At 40.7% G+C, this 23350-nt stretch overlaps 1 protein-coding gene across 1 annotated transcript; it reads left to right on the top strand.

Moving 5' to 3' along the window:
* The first annotated feature begins 207 nt into the window (after positions 1-207).
* On the top strand, positions 208-12723 carry rras (RAS related). Its single transcript, XM_071518976.1, has 6 exons — positions 208-1019; positions 2299-2386; positions 2916-3018; positions 4644-4752; positions 5959-6077; positions 8693-12723. Exons 1-6 carry the CDS (start codon positions 933-935, stop codon positions 8778-8780), a joined length of 594 nt encoding a protein of 197 aa, XP_071375077.1. The 5' UTR covers positions 208-932; the 3' UTR covers positions 8781-12723.
* The last annotated feature ends 10627 nt before the right edge of the window (positions 12724-23350 follow it).

The raw sequence follows: 23350 nt of genomic DNA, 5'->3' as shown, positions 1-23350 counted from the left end.
GTGTATTGTACCCTATATTACATCATATCCTATGTCTTATTAAATCCAATAGCATATCTTATATTATATCCTATATTCTATTCAATGTTAAATTAAATCCTTGTTCATGTCCTATATTATTTTCTGCATGATATCGTGTCTGAGCCGGTAGGTTGAGATGATTTGATGACGTCAAGGACACTTCAAATGACCAAATAAGGAAGCTGACACATGAAGATGGAATTTGTTCTGCTCGTTTTTCAATCTTAATGAGAGAAAAGTTGTGTGTAGAACGGCGTGTGTGTGTGTGGGTGTGTTGGTGTGTGATGGTGTGTGTGTGTGTGTTGGTATTTGTTGATGTACGCTAGTCTATGTTGGTATGTGTGAATGTAACTGCTGTTAACGTGATAGTTTCGTGAGCAAAGAGAGAAGAGGAAGCAGTTCCGCCCTCTGAAGCTGCGTCTGGAGGCCGAAAGGAGAAACTTAAGAAAAGAAAAAGACAAAGGAGAGGGAAGAAAAGAAAACAAAAGAAAAGAAAGAAGAAAAGAAGAACCGGGCAAGCTAACACCGCGGACATCTCATACTAATGCTCAGCGATTTGAAAACAGCTCGATATTGAATTTTTCATGTGTTTTGACGGGTGGACAGTGAAACTCCAGCACGACTTTCTAACTAACATGGAGGCTGGTGGTCTGGTGTTGGTCTTAACGTCGTAATTACAGCTTCTAAAATCTATAAAATGAGCTTCATGTTGACAAGTTTCAATCAAAACCTGCACTCATAAACCGCCCATGCTGGTCGCCTCTGGTAACGTTAATAGGCGGATTACTCGGCGACTTTACTTTGGACTTTGTCTGCGTTTTGTTCTTTTTTAAACTGCCGGTGAACGTCGGGATTTTTCACTCTGGTCCTGGAAGGTTTTTGATCCGCAGAAATCCCAGTTCCAGACCAGTATGACTGGAGAAGAGGAGAGATTCAAACTGGTGGTGGTGGGAGGAGGAGGGGTGGGGAAGAGCGCTCTGACCATCCAGTTCATCCAGGTAAAAATTCTATACACTACGGTAACCTGTACTAGATAGCCTACATATTGGCTACACCACAGATATCAGGCTATAGCCAACTATATACATATTCTATAGCCTACACTCTACTCTATTAGATATGCCCTACTATATACAAATTATGTAGTGTAGGCCTACTAATTACTATGCTGATTTAACAGCCTACTGTATTATATATCGTAACGTCAGTTCAGTACAGATTAGATACCCCATATTGTATTATATATTATACTGTTAACATTAGTTCATCCAGATACATATTATACTGCATTATTATACTGTTAACATTAGTTAATGCAGGTTCAAATCATATATCCTACTCTATGTATTACTTTATAGATTATACTGTATATCATACTATATAGGTTACATACTGTATTATAGTATATAGGCTACATATTACATACACCATACTGTATTATATGTTGGAATACATAACATATACTGTATTATGTATAATACTGGTCACGTTTAGTTAACGTTAAATAACATTAGTTGGACTAGGTGAGACGGCCTGTTATACTGTAGAGAGGGCTTCCAGGTGATGTAACACACCCTCTGGCGGCCATATTGGAGGTCCTCAGCTCTTGAGCAATAGTAACTGTTAACAGCTGATTGCGTTTCTTAACGTACAACTTGTCCTCTCAACAGAATTAAATAGACATCATTAATTACTGTGCTGTTTTTTGTTTTTTTTTACTGGGAACTGGTCATTTAATCACTGATACATCTGATTAATTTTGTGTTTAGAAAATGTGAGCTTATGCATCACTGTCTTGTTAACACATCTGATTTGTACACAACATTAACAGCTCTGCTGGTAGCTAGCTAACAGTTTGTTTAGCTTAACTGGGCTGACTCTTCCCAAGCTACAACTCTGTGTTTTGGACTTAGAGACAGGCTGAAGACAAGACAGTTTACTGTGTCACAGTAATCTACACTGGAAACAAATCTACCCTTGCAGACTATTCACTTTTACTGAGAACGTTACTGAATGCATCTACAGCCACACCACAACAAGCTTTTTTAGGTATTTCTCTTATTGTAGCCTGGTTGTTATAGTTATTATTAACTACCACTAACCACCTCCATGATGGAGCCACACCTGGTTGATAACAGGTTTGTGAGACAACTGCAAAGCCTCCATACTTAAAATATACAATATAGGATGTATTCCAGTAAGGCACATGTCATTTAACATTAGCCAGTATGACCTATATTTGCAGCAGTAGTGTGTAATGTTCTGTGTGTCTTCCAGTCCTACTTTGTGTCGGACTACGACCCCACCATCGAAGACTCCTACACCAAGATCTGTACTGTGGACGGCAAAGAGACCCGGCTGGACAGTAAGGCTCAATCATACTGAACATTACTCCATACTTCATACACTTACTGTTTATTTGGTCAGTAAGAAAGGACTGTGTTCAGTATTTGAAGCAGAGGGTGTGTAGTGCTGGGATGTGGCAGGAGTGTGTTTGCTTTCTGGATGATTCATCCCCGTGTTAAAACTTGTACGAAGTAAGACTGTAGTCTGCTGGGTCACACTGCTAATCTCCTCCTCATATCGCCTTATTACACACAAACTGTGTGTGTGCGCGCGCGTGTTTGTGGAGGGTGGGGGGTGTCAAATTACACCATCTGCTGGTTAATTTTCTCATTGAGGGATTTTTAATTGATAAGTTTAAAAAATATATTTCACATTTTGTGACACTAAGACACATCAGCTATGAATCAATGAAACAACATTTTTTTTTTGCAAGTGGAAACCAATAAATGCTATTTTCTTTTTAGTGCAACTTTCCTTCACCAGATTTAGACCATTTGAACACAGTTCTGGATTGGAACTACTAACTTTTGTGTGTGTGTGTGTGTCAGTCTTGGATACAGCAGGTCAGGAGGAGTTTGGGGCGATGAGGGAACAGTACATGCGCTCAGGAGAGGGCTTCTTACTGGTGTTCGCCCTGAACGACAGCGGAAGGTAATGGAAAGTGTGTGTGTGTGTGTATGTGGTGGGGGAATCTTTCACTTCAACATTAGTTTTCTTCCAGTTTCATAATGGCATTGGAGATGAACAGTTTTTCAATCAAATGTTACACCCCTCAGTACTGCTGAAACCAGCCTTCCTTCCTGTTTATAAACAGCATGCCTACTGGTTGTCACTCTAACCAGTGTAATGCTCCCACCTCTAGGCCGGCTTCCTGCTAAAGAGGAAGTGAAGTGAGCTGTCAGCTGTGGTGAGACTGACCAGAGAACTGCTTCACAACAATATTTAGCTGGTTATTCTGATTGATACTTCACTTGTTGTTTAATTGTTTAATTGGTTTAATTGTTTAATTGGTTTAATTGTTTAAAAAAGTTTAATTGGTGGGTTTTAGGCTGCATCACCTTTTGATGTGGTTTGAAGCAGAGCTAGCTCTGCACCAGTAGATGCAGGGTATTTGCGGGTCCTTAAATAGTCTGAAAAATCTTTTAGTTCAGTTCCAGTTATTAGAGGTCTTATTTTTTCACCATGTAATAACAGGTTTCTTTTCGCTGCATGTGCACTCTTAGATTAATCCAGAACAGGGTTGGTAGTACAATATGCTTTACTAAACGCAGTTGCACTTCATGTCCTTAAGCAGTGTATTTCCTGGTGTCCTTTTTCTTATTCTGCCCATTTATAGTTTAAGATCTTTCATTAGCTATCTTCAATCAGAAATAGACTTGTTTTGCCAGTTTTGTTTCTTTATTTTGTTTTTTTAAATTGGTGTTAAATTCAATTCCAGGTAGCTTTGCGGTAGTTCAGGCAGGGCACGGTAGTCATGTGTCAGGTGCTCTTCATGTCCACCAATCACATACCACCATGACCTAACTCTGTTAACTAGGTGGTCCATATAAACAGATCTAGCGCTCACTCATCCTGCTTATGCTGCTGCATTGCATTCCTGCCTGCTCCACCATTGCCTGCTACCACAGTGCTTGAACTCCCTCATTCATACTATGTTGGCTCACTATGTCTATTATTTTGTCATATTAAGTGATGTGCATCTCTCAGGCTCTGTCCCATACGCAGAGGGGGGTTGTATGGTGGCCCTGAGGGTCAAAACACAACAACATTTCACAAAACACAACATTTCAGAAAACACAACGACATTTCACAAAACACGACGACACAACATTTCACAAAACACGACGACATGTTTTGTGAAATGTCGTTGTGTTTTCTGAAATGTTGTGTTTTGACTATCAGGGCCACCGTAGGTTCACATGCTCTGAGCCAAATCTGTGTCATGCTTGCATAGATTTGTTCTTTGAGCATCCCGGGAGCAGAGCCACATGACCAAATCCAGCTGTATTATTATACAGTTATTATATGCATTTGTTGCTATAAATGGTTTATCTCATAGCATGACTGTCCTGAGTGAAATTGTATTTCTAGGCTTGAAGAATACTTGTTTGCCAGACACTTTTCATTCTCTCTCAGTGATTGTGTATGTGATAAAAATTAAGAATTGCTTATATTGCAGCCTTTGCAACATAGATATTACATTATTTGCAACAAGCATACATATGAATATATGCTTGTTGATAGTTGCTAATGCTTTGCCACTGTCCTCTCACCAGCTACCATGAGATCCAGAAGTTCCACACCCAGATCCTGAGGGTGAAGGACCGGGACGACTTCCCCATGGTGCTGGTTGGAAACAAGGCTGACCTGGAACAGCACAGAATGGTAACACCCTCAGCAGGCTGCTTCTGGCTTCATGGTTCTTTATGGTTTATATATTATAAAATACATCAGGCTTCCTACTACCGGTACTTCTGCAATTTCCAAATTGCAGAGGCTGCAATTAATTTCTTAAGAGAGAGGGGCGTCCAAAATGGATTTCTAAACAAGATGTTTTAGAGCTCCAGGTAATATTTGGTCCATGAATCAAGTACAATATCAGTGAAAACCTTTCATCATACTCAAACTCAGTAAATCCTGCACACTGACATATATTTTTTTTTTATAAAATCGCTTTTCTTTAAACAATTTTAAAGTTTTAAAAAGTCTATGACAAGAAAAACTTGAAAAAGTGATGATATGAATTGTAGTTAGGGGTCCAAGCACGTAGTGCTGGAACCCTATTGTTTTTGCTGGAATTCTTTTTCTTTCTTTCTTTCTTTCTTTCTTTCTTTCTTTCTTTTTCTCCCCTAAAAGTGTCTGCAGCTCAGAAACCGTAAGTCCTACAGCAACCATATTTGGCAGGTGGGCTCCTACGGCCCCCCACTACTCAGACAAGGCAGCCCACCCACATTGGCCAGATGGTGGCGCTATAACAAGCAACTTTACGTTTTGGCCAATAACTTCTGAACCGTGTGTCGTAGACTGAAAATTCTTGTGTCCATAGATTCTTTGGAAGGTGCCGAGTCAACTTCTCATACCAATTGGCCAAAGGGGGGCATGGCAGTGGGTGTGGCTTCTCACTAAAAGGCATATAATTTAGAAGAAGTTATTAATTATTAACATTTGGTAATAATCCAACATGTGAAGCATGTCGATCAGCATTTTAAGACAATTTAAGCAGTGCTGCCACCTACCTTTGCACATTGCATCATTGACCATTAATAAGACGTATCTTCATGCATACAGTCTGAAAATTTAAAGATAATGCATGTCGACCCCCTAACAAACAAACTCGCTAAGGATCCCTGGTAGTCCCCAGACCTCAGTTTGAGAACCATCGTCCTAGAGTTGCTGTAAGTTGGGGGGGGGGGGGGGGGCACACCCTTTCATTAGCATCACATTTGTCAACAATGACCAACAACTTGGGTCTCACCGCAAGTCTGTCAGCCAGAGCTAGGAAGACACTTTCTCCACAAACGCAGAGAGGAGGAGGAGGAGGAGGAGGTTTTACAGGAGGCAGGGCCTGATTCTTGTCTGTTTTGTCGCCAGATCTCCAGGGAGGAGGCGCAGGTGTTTGCCAGAGAGAACAGGATCCACTACATGGAGGCTTCAGCTAAGAACCGCTACAACGTGGATGAAGCCTTCCTGGAGGTGGTGCGAGCTATCAGGTAAAATCCCCATGAGATACGAGACTCTTGGACACATCACTGGAGTTTCTACCCCCCAAGCTCCACTGTCGCCGTCAGCCATTAAGGGAATGCTTCTTTTGAAATCGATGAAAAGCTGCTCCACTGCCACGCCATGTTGGAGCTAGTGTTGTGTTGCAGTTAGCGCTGTGTTGGTGTGGTGTTATGATGGTGTGGCGTTGGCATTGCTTTGCTGTTACGTCTGATAGAAGCGGCCATCAGAGTGGATAGTGCATTGTCGGGCTGAACAATTAATCAAAATTTTATGGAAATCGCAATATGGCCTACTGCAATTTTCAAATCGCAGGAGGCGTAATATTTGTTAAAGGCGAAATGTGTGTCAAAATACCATTTTACATTAAATATTGTGGTGCTGCAGAGATGTCCTGGCCTACACATCATATTCTACAGACTTAAGAAAACATCTTTGTTTGGTACAGATCCCCGCAAAAATCACACCATAATCATTTGAATACGTTTTTCAATGAAAATGAGAATAGTGATGTAAAAATGATCATTCCCTCTAATATCGCAAATCATATCGCAATTGCAATATCAGTCAAAATAATCGCAATTAGATATTTTTTCAGAATCGTTCAGCCCTAGTGCATTGAAATAATGAGAAATAAAGTTTAGAGTGGTTGTTTTCTGGTGTATTGACTCACATAAAGAATATAAAATGAAGGGCAATCCACATATGCTGCGATGTTCAGTTATGAAAGGTCTATACATTTTTCAGAGGTTCAGCTCAGCTTACATTTGTGCATATGGTGAAAAAATACCAAAGCTATACTTGTGCATATTGATGAATCTAGTCTAAACACTTTTCCCCTTTGCTGCTCTTTCAAAATAAAAGTGTTCTGTGGAGCAGCTAGAATGACGTCACGCTGATGGTGACACTATTAGCTTGTTTGTGTGTGTACATAAGAAGGATAATGCCAGTGTTTTTGTGCCAATCATCAAACGCTACTAAAGATACAGAAGCAATTTCACAAACTAAAACCAAACTAGTCAGCTATATCAATATCTATTTAGTAGAGTTGTGAAATACAATTGAATATGACAGAAAGCATACAAGTTACTGCTCCCATGTGAGGGAGGCTTCCAGCTGAAACATTAAGTGATCTGTGGTTCCATTAATTATTAATTGTTCTGCCTCTAAGTGCAGATTTAAGAGTGCTCCTTCCTTGTTTTTCTACCTTCAGAAGAAGCCATTTTCTACCATTCTTATAGAGTATGAAAATCAACAGATTTGAAAATTGCCAAAGATAGATGATCCATCACAGTAAACATGAAGCCTTGATTTGGTTTCTCTGTTATTTCATTGTGCCAGAGTTTAGTGTTTTCATATCAATGCAAGCTTTACTTTAGGTGATCAGGTCAGGTCAATCACCTGACCTGATCACCAGAAAATAATCCTTAAATAATCACCGTACAAACTTGATTGTCACATCCATATCTTTTTATTTAGGGTGTCTTGTTTAGCCGTGACAGCAGTTAAGTTCAAGCTAGGTTTGACAGTGACAGACATAGACAGTAGTAAATAGTAGTAAAGTCCTGTCTAGGGACCAGCACTGAAGACCCTTGTGCTATAACTCTAAATGCAGGGCTTAAAGACCTCCGGCCAGGTGCCGGATTTCCGGTATATGGACGTTTTAGATTGACAAACTATTTTCGACAAAAAAACCCAAAAAACTCACTCCACGTGGGTTTTTGTTTTTGATGCGTTTTATCCATTCATATTCAGCGAAGCAAAGCAATATTTTACATTTACCAATGGAATGCGAGCAAGTTTTTTTTTTTATCCAATGAACAGCAAGCTACTTTCTATCACAATGTAGCACCGATTCCGTAGTGTAGCACAGCTGAAATATGGAATTGAAGTTTATGAAAGCTGGTGAAGATACACGCGTCACTAAGACAGGAGTGAAAGGTATGGATAGGTATGGATATGTATGGATATGTATGGATAGGTATGGATAGGTATGGAGGTTTAGGTTTCATATTGTCACCAAAACGCACATCGGATCATAAATTAGACCTACTGATTTGGTTATCTGGTTATGGTTCACATATGGTCTAGGTGCCTAATGGCTATTACAGCTCACTATATGTATGCCAAGCTGTGTGTAATGGCTCTGGCTCACTGTATATAGGCCTAAAAGTCCCTCTTTGATGTTATCAATGTAGATATTACAAATCTGTGCACATGGTTTACTAATCTGGGCACGGTTTAGGAGTAAATTGTAAGAAAACCGTGCCCACTGATTTCCCATCTTTTTTTTTATACCAGGTGACCCCTGGGGGGCTCCACAGTTATCCTTATTGCACTAGGTTTATAGATTAATAAGGCTGTGTGTTGAAAATTCATTCATTCAGCACAGAAATGTGTCAATTGTTTTCGTTGTTCTTGTTATTGGACTAGTTTTATAGAGAAATAGAGAAATAAATGGTGCGATGGTGCAGTGTGCTGACTACCCCCCCCCAATCAGTCAGGAACATTTCAGGCTCAGGATGTTGCTGCTCTCCTTTAACCATCAATATTTGTTGAAATTTTTGATTTCTCTCTCTCTCTCTCTCTCATTCTCCCTCCACAGAAGGTTTCAGGAGACGGAGAGTCCCCCTCTTCCGGCCAATCAGACTGGGAAGCAAAAGAGTGGTGGCTGTCCCTGCACCCTCCTCTAACCACTGTTACTATGGAGACCAAAGCCCCGCCCATCCATAAGAGTGCAGGAGTGGGCCGCAGATAGGAATATGTGTGTGTGTGTGTGCGTGTGTGTGTCTGTGTGTGTGTATGTGTGTGTGTTGGTTGCTTACAGAAGGGGGTCAGTGGGAAGCAAAGAGGTGGAGTGCATCATTTTTTTCCCCAAATGGTTTCAATCGCACTTTTTGCCAAAACCATCTTTTAAATCATTGTAATCTTTTCATATTGATGTTGTCATTTCTGTAAAGGATGAGAAAGGGAGACGATCCAAACTAGCAGCAGAGAGAGTTGGTGTATGAAGAGGGTTTTTGAGAAAAGGCCAGTGTATTGTAAATCCAGCACCACCTAGCCTTAAACAGGTTGTTGGAAGTAGAAAGTTCTTAATGTTTGTCATCCAGCCGCCTGTTCTGACCATTCAGAACAGGTTTCAGCCTGGAGGAAGATGTGAACAACTGTCAAAGAGGCCTTTTCCACCTGGTATCAAAAAATGATCTGTCTCTGAATATTTTATCTGGAAAAAGGAAAAGTCATGTTAATGCAAGGTGCAATTGCACACAGCACGCATTGTGATGGGAATGGGATAGGATCTGCCAGTCAGACAGGTGGAGATGCAATCCATACAGTTAGTGAGAAAGTATCCACCAACGGCAGCTGGTACAAATGTCATCACCGTAGGTAGAAACGTCATCACCATGGGTAGAAGTCTTATATATATGCATGTCTCAAAGGAATTGACAGAAAGGGAGCCTCCCTCGATCTAGATCTAGCTATTCAACAATCAATCACAAAACAAAATAATGTAATACTGTATGCAAAAAAATAGAACACAAGGAAACAAAACAAAGCACAAGACACAAAAAGACATAACAGGCCCTACCTAACTAGCCAAGCCAAGCCTACCCGGCACCATCAACCTTAGATCTCAGTTAATACAAGGGAAAAATCCCAAGACAACCTTAAAAGAGGGATCCCCCACCAGGACAGCTAAGCGTGCAATAGGTGCCGGGACAAAACGATAACATGGACAATGACAATTAGATAAGAAAACAAAAATATGATAATTAGAAACATGATGAGCCAGAAAGATGGGACTTCAGCCACCACCCGCGCCCACTGCCAGGTAAAATCACTGTGCGCAACAAGTGTCTGAAAGACAAGAAAGCTGGTAGAAACGTCATAACATCATTGACGTGGGTAGAAATCTTCGCCTCAAATAGAAGCGTCATCATTGCGGGTAGAAATGTCATCACCATGGGTAGAAACATTATCGGCGTATGTAGAATCATCATCCCCATGGGTTATAACGTCATCTCTGCACTCCCTGCTCGAGTGGTAGAAGACAAAGTTAAAGTACCTTAACAGCTGCTATGTTAGTTTTCATTCTACCTGCTTTGCCAAAAATAAGATCTCATCACAATGTGGACAGAATGCAGACAACCAAAACACCAATAAATACCAGGTGTAAATGCATGGGCCTGATCAGATTGGTCATTATCCAGATAGCATACCCAGATGCAGATTGCATTTGAATATAAGGTGTAAACGAGGTCTAAGAGACAAAATTCCCTGTTAGTCTCTCAGAGGGAATACCAGTGCCTTGGCCATTCAAAACATCCCAGCTGCGTGACGAAGAATCAGATTGAAAATTGGGTTATTGTAAGATTGTATGAACATGCATGAATATTGTATGAACCGAATTGTATGAACATTGACTGACTGCGAGACTTCCAAACACTGGTACTTTAACTGAGCAGTGCAGTATTTACGACCACAACATTTCTCTCTGTGTTTGCACATTTCAGCTATGGACTGATAGGCAAGAGTAGATTGACACTAAAACACTTTTGTTTGTTTATTTTTGTTTTCAGTGAGTATAGGCCGGCTTTTCAACATATTTTCGGTTTAATGCTGCACACACTGCTACCAGTCATGCATCCATTAAGTTAGTATTTACTTCTATGTAATGAATGTGTAAAAACCACATCAGTATGGGGAGGTCATAGGCGCTGCCTGCCTCAGGATGCCATTCACAGAAAACATGTAAGCAAAGTGAATGATCACAAAAATAATATAGCTTGCATAGTCAGTAATAATTAATTGGTGGCAGATTGCAAATTTATTGGGCCTCATTTATCAAAAATTTTATAAATATGTGTTAAGGTTTCCTCGTACAACTAACTGCCGCTGTAGTTATCAAATGTTCGGAGGCACATGCTTTCCATTGTATCCATGTGCACATGTTGATAAATCCCAATCATTCATCAATTGGAAGTTCACGGGACCTTAATTATCATGAATTAACATATTGGCACTGCCCCCAAAAGCCCCCAAAAGGAGAACACCCATATCATTGGGGATGTGTCGGTCTCTGGCATTGCCCCAGATGGGGAGAGTGACAACATGCCCAGTGCTAACTATCCCCACTTTCCTTCATTTCTCTGCATGTCCAGATTATTTGGGACTTTGCAGCGTTGTAGTCGTTTAAATAGTCTCCAATAACAGAATAAAAGAACATCAGTCGTTAATTGAAACAGCATCTACAACAAATTATTTTCTTTAAAATGTTTGCTTTCTTTATGCTATGTAATAATTTGAGGAAAAGTAGGCATAGGTTCAACGCAGCCTATTTAACGTCCAATTTCATCAATAAAAGTGAAAGACTTGAAAGACTGGAGTTTACACACATCCTATGTGTGGTCTCAAGTTTTCATAACTTTCCTTTAGACGTCTAAACAAGTCGGACTCTCAAAAACTTTGATAAACCCCAATTTTAAACGTAAGTACGACGGAATTACGAAAAAAATGTTCATATGTAGCTTGATAAATGAGGCCCATTGTGTTTTAAAGTGCATATGTAGCACTGGTTCCAATCATTATTAAGGTGAGTAATGTTCTGGGATCTCCCAGGAACCTAAAGATGGCAGCTTCCTGCTGTGATGTCAGTGTTATGTTTCTACTAGCTGTCCTGCTCTTTACAACGGCCAAACACCAACATTATGTGCATGTCAAGGGGTGTTAACGTTATCACGCAAGAAAGGTTTTGTGTGCTCCTTGGCCGTTGTGTTGAATGGAGATATTTTTTTGCAGGCTAGAGTCCTGCACCGATGTATGCCGAAACTTCAAATTTGTTGAACTTTTGAGAGCGCAGCCAATGACAGTACTGTAGGCCTACATGTGACTGTACACCTGCTAAGAAGGACTGCTGGTCCAAAATGGAGGAAGGTTTGATCGTGTATGTCTCAGATTTTCCAAAGGTTTATAAGAATTCCATAAATGCATAGAGACCACACCAAAAAAAAACATTTGCTTGGTGAAATGTCAACCTTCAGATGGAACTACCAGGTTTGTTACAAAGATGTTATTTGAGTGAGTATAGGTAGAGATCTGGCTACTATTGCTACTCATATAGTTCCCTGTTAGCAAGCTAATATAGCGCCACCGAGTGTGCTGGAGTCGTTTAACACGCAACTGTACAAAATGGCACGCATAGCGTAAGAGCCTTGTTTTTGCACGATAATGTGAGCGCCCCTTTAGGCTGGGAGAACTGAATGACTTCAAACCAGCAGGCTGACATCTGTATGCACCTGGGACAGCTTCCCATTTGCTAGTAAAGATTAACTGACAATACACAACATGCAGCATTGTTAATCTATTTGAGTATAGTTGTTATTAAATTTACAGACTTCTCTTGCTTCCAAAATCCACCTTTGAAGGCATACATCTTCCTTTATTATTAGTTCACTTGAACAAAATTTTCTGCCACAGATTTTCAAAAAGCTGATTCCATGTCTGCCTTTTTTGATGCTTTGGGTAGTTTTTTTTTTTTTTTTTTCTTATAAGAATTGCCCTTTACACATATATATAACTTCCAACCTGCAATCCACACAAACTGTGTTTTGTATTGAAATAAAAAAACAAAGAACTTTTGTATGTGATTAAAATATTATTTACATAAACATTTCTCTCTGCTGTGCCGTGTGTAACACTGGCTGCCTTATTGGTTTTGGCCAAAACAGTTACTTTTTGAAAGATTTTTAGCTCTTTTTGTACATTTCTTTTAGTAGATGTTTTGGATTTATCTGGTTGTATGATCATTGGTATTGGTTCGAATGCAAAGTTTCTTAGATAATACACTGGGTGTCAATTACCGTTTTTAGTTCAGTTTTGTTTCTAAAGAAAAGGAAAAATCAATGTGTTCTCATAGGAAGTTGTGAAACACAGATTTACGTGCTGTGGACATGAATTATGTGAACACCATGAATTGGATTCTTGGATTTGGATTGGATCAGAAGAAAGAAAGACAGATAACGATTCAGATAAATCTGTTAAGACCCTATTTAGTAAGAATGTCAGCTTGAAAGGAACACGGCAGGGGCTAGAAGATCGCTTAGAAAAGGTGCATGCAGATAGGGAAAGTGGAATGAGGTGCAAAATGTGGTAAGGCATTCAAAGGCTTCATCAGCCCCAGGGCCTAATGGTACTATACCAAGTATATAAAAGCACATCAGATGTATTGAGATATCTATGGAAGCTTATGAAGCTAGCATGGAAAAAGCACTTTATTCCTAGATCATGGCTTAGAGCAGGATGGATTTCTAATTTCTAAATATCTTCTTTAGTGTGGTCAGATTACTTGGAAAAGACTAGGTTCATTGACACAATTGTGGCTTTTCTGGGTGCTTGGAGCACACAAACATGATTTGGCACCACATTCAGTCAGCTAAGCAAGAGAAGAGAGATCTTCATGTGGTATTTTTGGACCTTGCTAATGCATTTGGCTCTGTACCACATAAGCTATTGCGGGGGACTTTCCCAAATTTCTTTAGGGTTCCAGGTAGCAAGAATCTAGGAAGACCATGTTTTCAGGATATTCAGTTGTGTTTCACAACAACAGAGTTCACTACAGCCTGGCAGCATCGTGAAACAGGAATTATGGCAGGGTGCCCCATTTCCCCCCTAGCTTTCACTATGGCAATGGAGGTAATTACTAGGGCATCAAAGTGGGTGGAAGGAGGGCTGCGCGTCCCACCCATTAGGGCATATATGGATTATATGACTACCATAATGACTACAGCTCCTTGTATAAAAAGGTTTCTGAATAAATGTAATGATAATCTAAATTGGGCTAGGATAGGTTGCATAGATTAGTAGCTGTACAGGTAGTTGATTACATAAATAAACTATGCCATTACACATAACTGCAGATACAACCCACACTGGTCATAAAAAATTGTTAAAAGAAAAACACAATTTGATATCCTTATTGGTATTTCACTTACATGTCTAGGAGAAAGAAAGCCAGCTCTATGTCGGTCTTAAACCCCTTCAACTCCAACTCTTCAGCTCTCCAACAAGTGAACATCCGGTCGGTTAACTCCGGTCTGACCCCGTGCTTTGTCACTCTCCTTAGCTCTTTTAGCCTTGTACAGAACTAGTGCTCTGGGCTGATGGGTCTGCGGGGCTCCCGGGGACTCCGGTCTGCTGTGTTCCTGGAGGCCGGGGAACGGGTACTTCAAGCCGATCGGTCCGCGGGGCTCCCGGAGGTTCTGGATCCCGTGCAACCCCTCTCTCTCGTTCTTAGCTCTTTTAGCTTCTTCTGTTAAAGGCTTCTTGTTTTGTTTTGTTGCAGAGGGTCCAGCTGTTAGAGTCCTGTCTTCCATGTTACCACTATCTAGCATATTGATTAGCTTCACGCTGTTCAATCTAAGCTAGTGCTGGTCAAAAAAGAACAAACAAATCATTTTGAACGAATCATTCTTAAGCTTGAAACATACTGAGTCTGTAGTGGTACGCATGGGCGCCTGGTTATGTTTTACAATGGGGGAGCAAACTTGGAAAGATACATAATTGGCGGGGGGGTCTGGGGGTCCTTCCCCAGAAAGAAAAATTGTAATTTAAAACAAATTTCCTGCATTTCTACACCACCTAACCTCTTGGATTAAGTCAAGAGCCAAACAGAGTACAATTAGCTGATAATTAGCCTGATCAGCCACCATCAGTAATCAATACAAACACACATTATTAAACCATTAATCAAACCAATAACTAACAGCAGTCAACGTCAGACAACCTTATCATACTTTAGCAGTTACCTAGTGCAGTGGTTCCCAACCTCTTTTCTTAAGGGACCCCTATTTTACCATTGTATACACAGACGACCCCCACCGCCCCCCACCCACATACAATTACAAAAAAGGGGAAAATGTAGCCTACTTCTTTTGAAATATCTATATGTGTATTTCATTATATTCACTGCATAAAAAACAATAACAGCACAGAACAGAACAATTAACTGTGCAATGAACCTAAATAGTTAACATAATACCTGCAGGAAGTTTGTGTAAAATTAACACTTCTGAACAGATTATTTCCTGTGGATATCTATGTATCAGACAATTTTTCCTTATATTTTTAGGAACACAACTATCTCTGTATTATGATTTTCTTTTAATTTCACTATCATACATACGTGTTAATAGTCCAAGCAGCTGGCTTTTAATGAGAGCTCTGAGCCTGTATTTCTTGAGCCAGTGATGGGATGTCAGGTGCGATTTTGGTGATAGCCAAACGGAAGTCATTGTGCACATCAAGCCTGTTGCGTGCCTTCGTTTTGATGGTGACCAGAGCGCTGAAAGCAGCCTCTGACAGGTATGTTGTGGCGAATGGCGAGATGAATCTGGTGGTTGCGTGAAGTGCAAGTCTTGGAGCGACGCCTGTTCCTTTCACAAGCCAAAACCGCTTGTATCCATGTTCAGTGTAGAATCTCTTCAATAGAGAATTTGACTTGATATCCATGAGCTCATCCGCAGCTTGGAGGTACTCCACATCCTCTTCTTTTGCGAGAAACGGGTCCATCACCCATGCGCTTTTTGCGACATGTTCATCAACATCCGAGAACCGTGAGTTCATCTCCTCCTGAAGCCGCTGCATGTGGTGGGTGAACTGTCTGACCAAAGCATCAGGTAACTTTCCCCCTGACTGTTCCATTAGCAAGGGAAACTCTTGTAGGTCTCCCTTCGCCAGTTTATTCTTTCTGTATTCCATTTTGCGCACAAACGCATCCACTGTCTCCTTGCATTCCATAACACTGGCCTCTGCGCCCTGCATGCGCTTGTTTGTCTCGCTGTACAGGCTGAAAATCTCCGCTAGATATGACGTCTTAATGAGAAACTCATCTGTCATTTCTTCTAATAGTTTCTGATTATGGAGGGTTAAGAATTCCCTTATTTGATTTTTAAGTTCAATGAAACGCACCAACACTTTGCCCCGAAAAAGCCAGCGCACTTCGGTATGAAGGAGGAGTGTCTGGTCCGTCTGTTGACCGGGCGAGCTTTAATAAAGTTGACTATTTTTACCACAGTCTTTAAGGTTTCGTTCAGTTCCTCACAGAGATGTTTGCTTGCCAGTGCCTGTCTGTGTATCATGCAGTGAAACACTATGCAGTGTGGCGCCTTCTCCTTCAAACGGCTGTTGAAGCCCTTATTTTTCCCCATCATCGAGGCAGCTCCATCTGTGCAGCATGCAACTAAATTATTATAGGGGATATTGTGCTTTGCGAAGTATGTGTCAACTACACTGAAAATATCTTCTCCTCTTGTGGTGGTTGTGAGATTGACAGACATAAGAATGTCTTGTTTCAGTTCCGTTTCCTCAGTGTACTGTACATATACAATGAGTATTGCCTCCTCTGCCACAGTGGTAGTTTCATCCAACTGGACAGAAAACGGGCCCGTCTTGAGTTTTTCTATTAGTGTGTTCTCAACGTTTCCTGCCATTCTGTCGATCCTGTCTTTCACCGTGTTGTTGGACAATGGTACAGTCTTAATTTTGTTAGCCACCTGAGGTCCACACATTATTTCAGCCATTTTAATGCAAGCCGGTTTAATCGCGACCCCCCATGAAGCTTTGGCGCCCCCTAGTGGGGGTCGGGACCCCCAGGTTGGGAGCCACTGACCTAGTGTTTCTGTAGTGGTGACAAAATGTTAAAAAATATACATATTAGCAGTGAAGCTCCCTGCGCTCGCCGGGGAAAATATTACGCCAAACTCCCTTTAAGAAATATGACATATTAACAATTCATTACGTGTCCGTAAAAACACATAGGCTAACTATATTTCCATACAAACTTTACATTTTGGATTTTGTCGCCTCAACTGGCTACCAGCCTCCGTTGGTTAGCTGCGCTATTGTATTGGGAGAAGACTGTGGGAATGAGAGGCGAAACATTTCAAAGATTAGATTTCTCACTGAAATAAGTGCTGGTTAGGGGATCAGATACAGGCCGAATTAAACACTGACTCATAACACTGTTAATTCACCGTCTATCATGTGTGTGTGACGGTATTTGAGGAGTTTTTTCGGCTGTTACCAAAGTAACTACCCGGTTTGCTGCTTCCTGTTTGGTGCTGGAGAGAGCACACCTACCTTCCGATAATATTAAACATGTTCGATTGGCAAAGTTAGCTAACGTTGACTCTCAAATCGGTTCGTCATTTCGGCAACAGTACAATTCTACTTTTAGCTAGTTTAAAGTTTGGCTGGAGTCAGTGGGCCAAGCAGGTTCATTCAACATACGCTAGCCTATCTTTTCCTATGTTCCATCTTCAGTCAATGATCGCAGTTAAGCTACATGGGATGTTTCTTACCTTTGTAACAGACTCCTGTGTGGATTCATTGACAGACTGTGATTGACAGCCAAAGCATGCTGTGGCAAACGATCAGCGGCGGGTTCGACTGAACCAACTCAAAGGGTGGTCCAAAAATGTGTGATTTTTTTATTGAACTGTATGATGATAAGTTTATTTTTAAAAAGACAACAAGTGGGGTAGCAAAACCATAACTTTGCTCCCCCTAATTGAATAATGGGGATGCATTTGCTCCACTTGCTCCATTGCTCAGGCGCCTATGGTGGTACGTACTGGTTCCTCCCACATCAAGTTTCCACCAAAGCTCATTAAACGATTGAATGATCGCCATGTACATTAACAAAGACATCGCAACGCGCTCTTTGGGGAAGTAGTACATTGTTGAGCAAGCCGTTCATTTGGGTTTTCTAGTTTCACTTTCAAATCACTATCTGCAACCTGTCCGAGACAAGCAGCATCTCGAGCATTTGCTACTACTTTCATATCGAGTCGTTCAAATATTCAATGAGGAAGTAGCAAGGGCGTCACTTTGTGTTGAAAAGTGGTGGGGACATAAGGGCTCAGATGAAAAAAATTTTTTTAAAGGTCTTCAACATATGCGATTTTAGGCAATGTAATGGGGGGATATGGTATGAGGTCAGAGTAGATAATTACAGCGAGAAAAAAATTGTATAACGGCGCATCAAAAGGGCATAGCCTAGGCTACTACAGAGTCGACAATACGAAAATACTCAGCATAAAAGGCACAAGAACGTCGACCACACAAGTACAGTCATCCATATGCATCACGTCCACAGCTGCAACACCATGTCAATCGAACAATGCCAATATCACATCTACTGTAGAAAGCACCTGTGCATGTCAGTCAGCCCAGCGATAACAATATCCAATATCACTGCCCTAAAATATGACAAGGTAGAAACAACTAAAGAATAACGTCTACAACGTTAGCTAAAGATAATAAATCACCCTTATCTTTAGATGGTAAGTTATACCTTATTGTTTCGATGCTACATACTTTTTTTTTTTTTAGAGAAACAGAGTTCACAAGAGTTCATGAGTCAAGTTCAACCAATCATGACTTAAGCATAAGGTTTAAATATCGATATGTGAGAACATGAATTAAACTGGAGCAGGGATTAGATTATTTCTATTTATTTATCCATATTCACTTTAAAACAAACTCAAATCATTGATTTGATTTTTTATTAATTCTTTTAAAATTCCACACAATTAATTCATACATTTCACACAATTAAACTCAAATACCACCCCTGTCAGTCTCCTCCACTAGGGGTCGCCACAGGATAATCAATCATAGAAAAGTACAGTAGCTAGCTACACACACAGACTGTAAAAAAATATATGGACGTAGTCACCATGACGTCACCCATTGGTTTGTGGAGTCCCGTTTTGAAGCTAAAAGTTGGGGATTACAAGCGCCGCCATGTTGACAGTTTTTGGAGCCGGAGCAGCTAGCGCGAGAGGGGTTTCCTACAGAGCCGCAGCGCCGCCTGCTATTGGTCCGTGATCGGCGATCACTGGACAGGTGACCTGTCAATCACGCCCCAAAGCACAGTCTGCTTTATCGTCTATTTTACTCTAAATGGGACCATAACCTTACAAAATGAACATCATGCTGTATTGAAGAAGACTTGAAACTAGCGATTGAGACCATAAACTCATTAGGAGTGTTTACTGAGGTAATAAATCAAGTGACAAGAAGGGTCATTTTCCCATAGACTTCTATACAATCTGACTTCTTTTTGCAGCCAGTGGAGTCGCCCCCTGCTGGCCATTAGAAAGAATGCAGGTTTAAAGTTTATTGTGCAAATAATTGTAATAATAATAATAATTCTCAAAGCGTTCTCATTTGTTAGTTAAGATTTCTTGGTGCAAGCTATTTTTCAGAACATTTTTAACAAATGATGCTTTTAAAAAGTGATGGGGACAAAATCGGCCATTTCAAAAAGTGGTGGGGACATGTCCCCAGCGTCCCCAGTGTAAATGACACCTATGGGAAGTAGTAGTACATTGTTGAGCGAGCCGTTCATTTGGGTTCTCGAGTTTCAGTACGTACATAACCTGTATACTGAATACTGGAACTCGACTCGACATGGCAACGGTACTGAATGCTGGAGTTGCTGCTCATTGCTAACAGCCTGCAAATCACACTGTGCCTGTGGTACTTTTCCACAAAAGAACTACTGCTTTTTTTGTAGTGATGATAAGTTCATAGAGGGGGAAGTGCCCAATTAAGCCCATGTACCATGTAAGCCTGCTTGTTCTTTTATTCTGAAATACAATAAATACAGGAAATATTAGAGACATAATCTGTGTCACAGCAAATACATAAAATTGTTGCTGTCGTGTTACTTTTTATTTGGAGCAAATCGGATGTTTCTTTCTTGAGTTATGTATGAGCATGTGCTGCCACTGTGCAGAAGCATTTTAGAAGTGACCCCAAAACTTTGCCTTATGAGCAGTCATCTCAAGAAGTCATTTTTTCAGATTTGACTAGAGAGTATTGATAAGAATGATAAAATTAAGAGATTAATAAATTAAATGACACTTTATATGATGCGTTTTCTTGGCATTTAAAAGCAGTATTTTGTATTTCAAAAGATAGAATTAATGAGTGTCTTGAGTTAGCGTGGGACACTGTTAGAATGATGGTCACACAGATAGATGCTATAGAACAAAAACTGATAATAACTGTTGATGACCATAATAAATGAAAACATCTAAAGCACAAAAAATATTTTATGTTCTATCTGTTATTAGAATCTATAAATTTAGCTGTTTTTGTCATGTTGGCTTAATAGGAACAACGCCTTTCTGAAGCCTATAGCACATGGCTTGAATGAAGAATAATTATTTTTTGCACTAACTATAAAAAGCATTATCTAAGTTGTTAAAATAATGTATTGTATTCATTATTAAGATATTACATGTTTACATTAACACTATAATAAATAAGAGAGGTTAATTTACCATGTCACATGGTACAAGCTTGCCATGAGTTTCATGAGGGCAAGTGTGACAACCTTGCTGCATTGGCAAGGAAATATGGAGTGGATAGGAAGGACCAGAGACAGAGAGTCAGAGACTAAATAAAAAAACAAAAAAACAATTATTATTTATATGGCTATAGTTTAATTGTTTAGGTTGGTTATTTGAGGCCTGACTTTAACGATCAATAAAATATCAAGTGTTTAATCAATATAATGTGAGGTGTATATTGTTGAAACTCTTGTGGGCTTATTGGGACACATATGGATTTAAAGGGTACACATGTACCTTATAAGCCCACTCCAGACTTTTCATGTTTGCAGCAGAACAAGCTCGGATCTAGGACATAGGAGATAGCAGTCGGTCAGTAAGTGTTTTGAATCTTTGTTTCTGGGTTAGATTTGGATTTAGGCTGTTGTCAGGCTTTGTTGTGGCTGAGCACTTCCTGGTTTCACTCTCTGAGTTTCGATAGGTGGGTCAGCTGACGCGGGTCACGCCCTCTATCTGTTGCTTTGTTGTGGAAATCTGAAAGGGGCGGGATTTTCACTAAACTCTTAAAAAGAGAGATTGGAGTGAGCTCCAAAGCAGAACAAGCTCGGATCTAGGACATAGGAGATAGCAGTCGGTCAGAACGTCCTCACGTTCCGCCGTAAATGGTCTCCTACAGACAAACTTTTATGGTATCAAAATTAATTGGAGGATGATACAGATCTACATTGTATCTGATCTACTGATCAGATACAAACTCTACATGTTGGGGCTTTAACTTCAATTTGTAGCACAAATTGACACGCTGCTACATTTTGGCGGTGGCGTTTGTAGCTTTGTCTTCCATTGAAAACGAATGACTTCCTGTTGCTTTGTAGCCCGTATTATTAGATGCAGAACCATAAATCAGCCTTTAGTGTCGAGGCCGAGTGTTTAGGGGCTGAACTGAGTAAAGCAATTACTGCTCCTCCTCTCGCTCGATCCGACATACCTTTACCGATCTCCTCCCGTCACGTGACCGCGAGGGTCAGAGTGCCTGGACGCATAGCGGCAGCGGCGGCCCCAAAGCAGAGGCCGCTTCCTGGTCGTTCATGGTACGTTTCCACAGGATCCGTCGTTTCCACGCTTCCCATTCATTTTCTATGTAAGCAGCCGTTATTTCTCTCCTCAAATGTTTTCAGAAACACATTTCACTGTTAATACATTTACACTGATGCAAGTTTTAAATCCAACACGTTGTACGATGATGATCTATCGGGTTTTGAATTATCACTTGCCTTTTGAAAATTGCGTCTGTCTGGGGGCGTAATTTCCACTGGGGACGGGGGGGGGGGGGGGCATGTTCTATAGTTCTATAGTACATTTTGGCGACGCTGACGTGTTCCACGCATGCACGCTTGAAAAATTGCTCACTGAATGAGGAAGCGGCAGTTCATAAAAATGAAATGCCAACAGCAGTTTAATGTAATGTCTTTCTTTGGAGAGGGGATGAAAAGAAAAGAAAGGAAATGTGAGTCGGTTGATTAATGGTTGTAAAACAGCAGGATTTTTCTATTAACCTATGTAACTTGATAACGAGTCCACCTTAAAGTATCCGTCAAAAATGTATGAAAAGCAGAGTCTCTCTCACTGCTAGTTTACTTTAACGTTAGACTCACACACCACGGGCTCAATAGGATAACTCGACTCTGCTTTCATATCAGAGATCAGATGAGGTGGAGGTGACTCTGGAAGACAGGGAGGGCGAGGCAGGGAGAAGCGGCACTGAGTTGCAGGTAGGTTATATGTGCTGTTGTATAAAGGGACCGGGTTAGGTGATAAGAAGTGAACACGGTTGAATTAAAAATAAAGTACGCTAATAATAATACAACCAACATGATTTCAATATGGCTCCGGCTTTCCCATCAGCATTGTTCTATACCTTGTTCGTATATTCAGCCCATAACCATGCCCCACATCCGCCGTCCACCAAAACGCTTCATTGGCAATGCCACTACTGCACACTCACCCGCAACCCCAGAAGAATACGACAGAGCTGACTTCTTCAAGGTGCTGGATACTGTGGACATGCAGCTGAAGGAGAGGTTTGATCAGGGTGGCCTGAAAACGTTGGCGAAGCTGGAGGAAGTCCTCCTAACTGGGGAGATGGACACTGCAGTGGTGGACCAGTATCCTGAGTTAAACCAGAGGTCGCTGGAGGTGCAGCTGAACATGTTTAAGCTCCAATACCCATACACAACCACTTCAGAGGCCACAGCTATTCTGAGGAATGAGTTGCCTGAGGTCCGTGGCCTTTTCACCCAAGTGGAAGCACTTGTACGACTTCTTATGGTTGTTCCTGCAGCCTCTGCTGAAGCGGAGAGGAGCTTTGAGGAGGCTGAAGACCTGGCTGAGAAGCACAATGGTGCAAATTCGCCTAAACAATGTAGCAGTCTGTCACATTCACAAAGAAATACTGGATGAAGTCAGCAAGGAAAAAAATTGCCAGGAGTTTGTCCTTGCGAATGAGTACAGGAAGCATGTGTTTGGTTCTTTCAAGTGAGGAGAAGAGAAAGGACAGTATAGAAGGATGGATCAAGGGAGTTAGGATAAATAGAGAGATGGGGTTGAAGAGAGGGATGAAGGAGGAGAATAAAGAAATGTTCTTTATATTAAAAGTCTGATTAATTGACTGTCTTTCATATTAAAAGGTAAACGTTAAGTATGGATACATGAAGGTAAGAAGTTGAAGGATCATAAAAAAGGGGATTACAAAAGGCATTTATTTTGAGTGACACTGAAAAGGTAGAACCAAAGTCTATCTAATCTCAGGTATAACCAATAGATAACTACACACTAGACTTACTTAAAAAAGCTAACACATTCATTGGCAGTGCTCTTATAGTATTGACAGTGTGTGATTTCTT

This window comes from Centroberyx affinis, unplaced genomic scaffold (genome assembly GCF_046629955.1).
Source record: "Centroberyx affinis isolate AG114_WGS23_722 - 3 ecotype Tasmania unplaced genomic scaffold, CSIRO-AGI_Caff_v1 ptg000647l_1, whole genome shotgun sequence".
Classification (NCBI taxonomy): domain Eukaryota; kingdom Metazoa; phylum Chordata; class Actinopteri; order Beryciformes; family Berycidae; genus Centroberyx; species Centroberyx affinis.
Note: the sequence above shows the minus strand (reverse complement) of the source record. Positions and strands in the feature narration are given on the sequence as shown.

Coding starts and splice junctions, on each gene's coding strand:
- rras (XM_071518976.1), top strand. CDS start 933: ATGACTGGAGAAGAGGAGAGATTCAAACTGGTGGTGGTGGGAGGAGGA. Junction 1,020..2,298: donor TGACCATCCAGTTCATCCAG/GTAAAAATTCTA, acceptor TGTGTCTTCCAG/TCCTACTTTGTGTCGGACTA. Junction 6,078..8,692: donor GAGGTGGTGCGAGCTATCAG/GTAAAATCCCCA, acceptor CTCCCTCCACAG/AAGGTTTCAGGAGACGGAGA.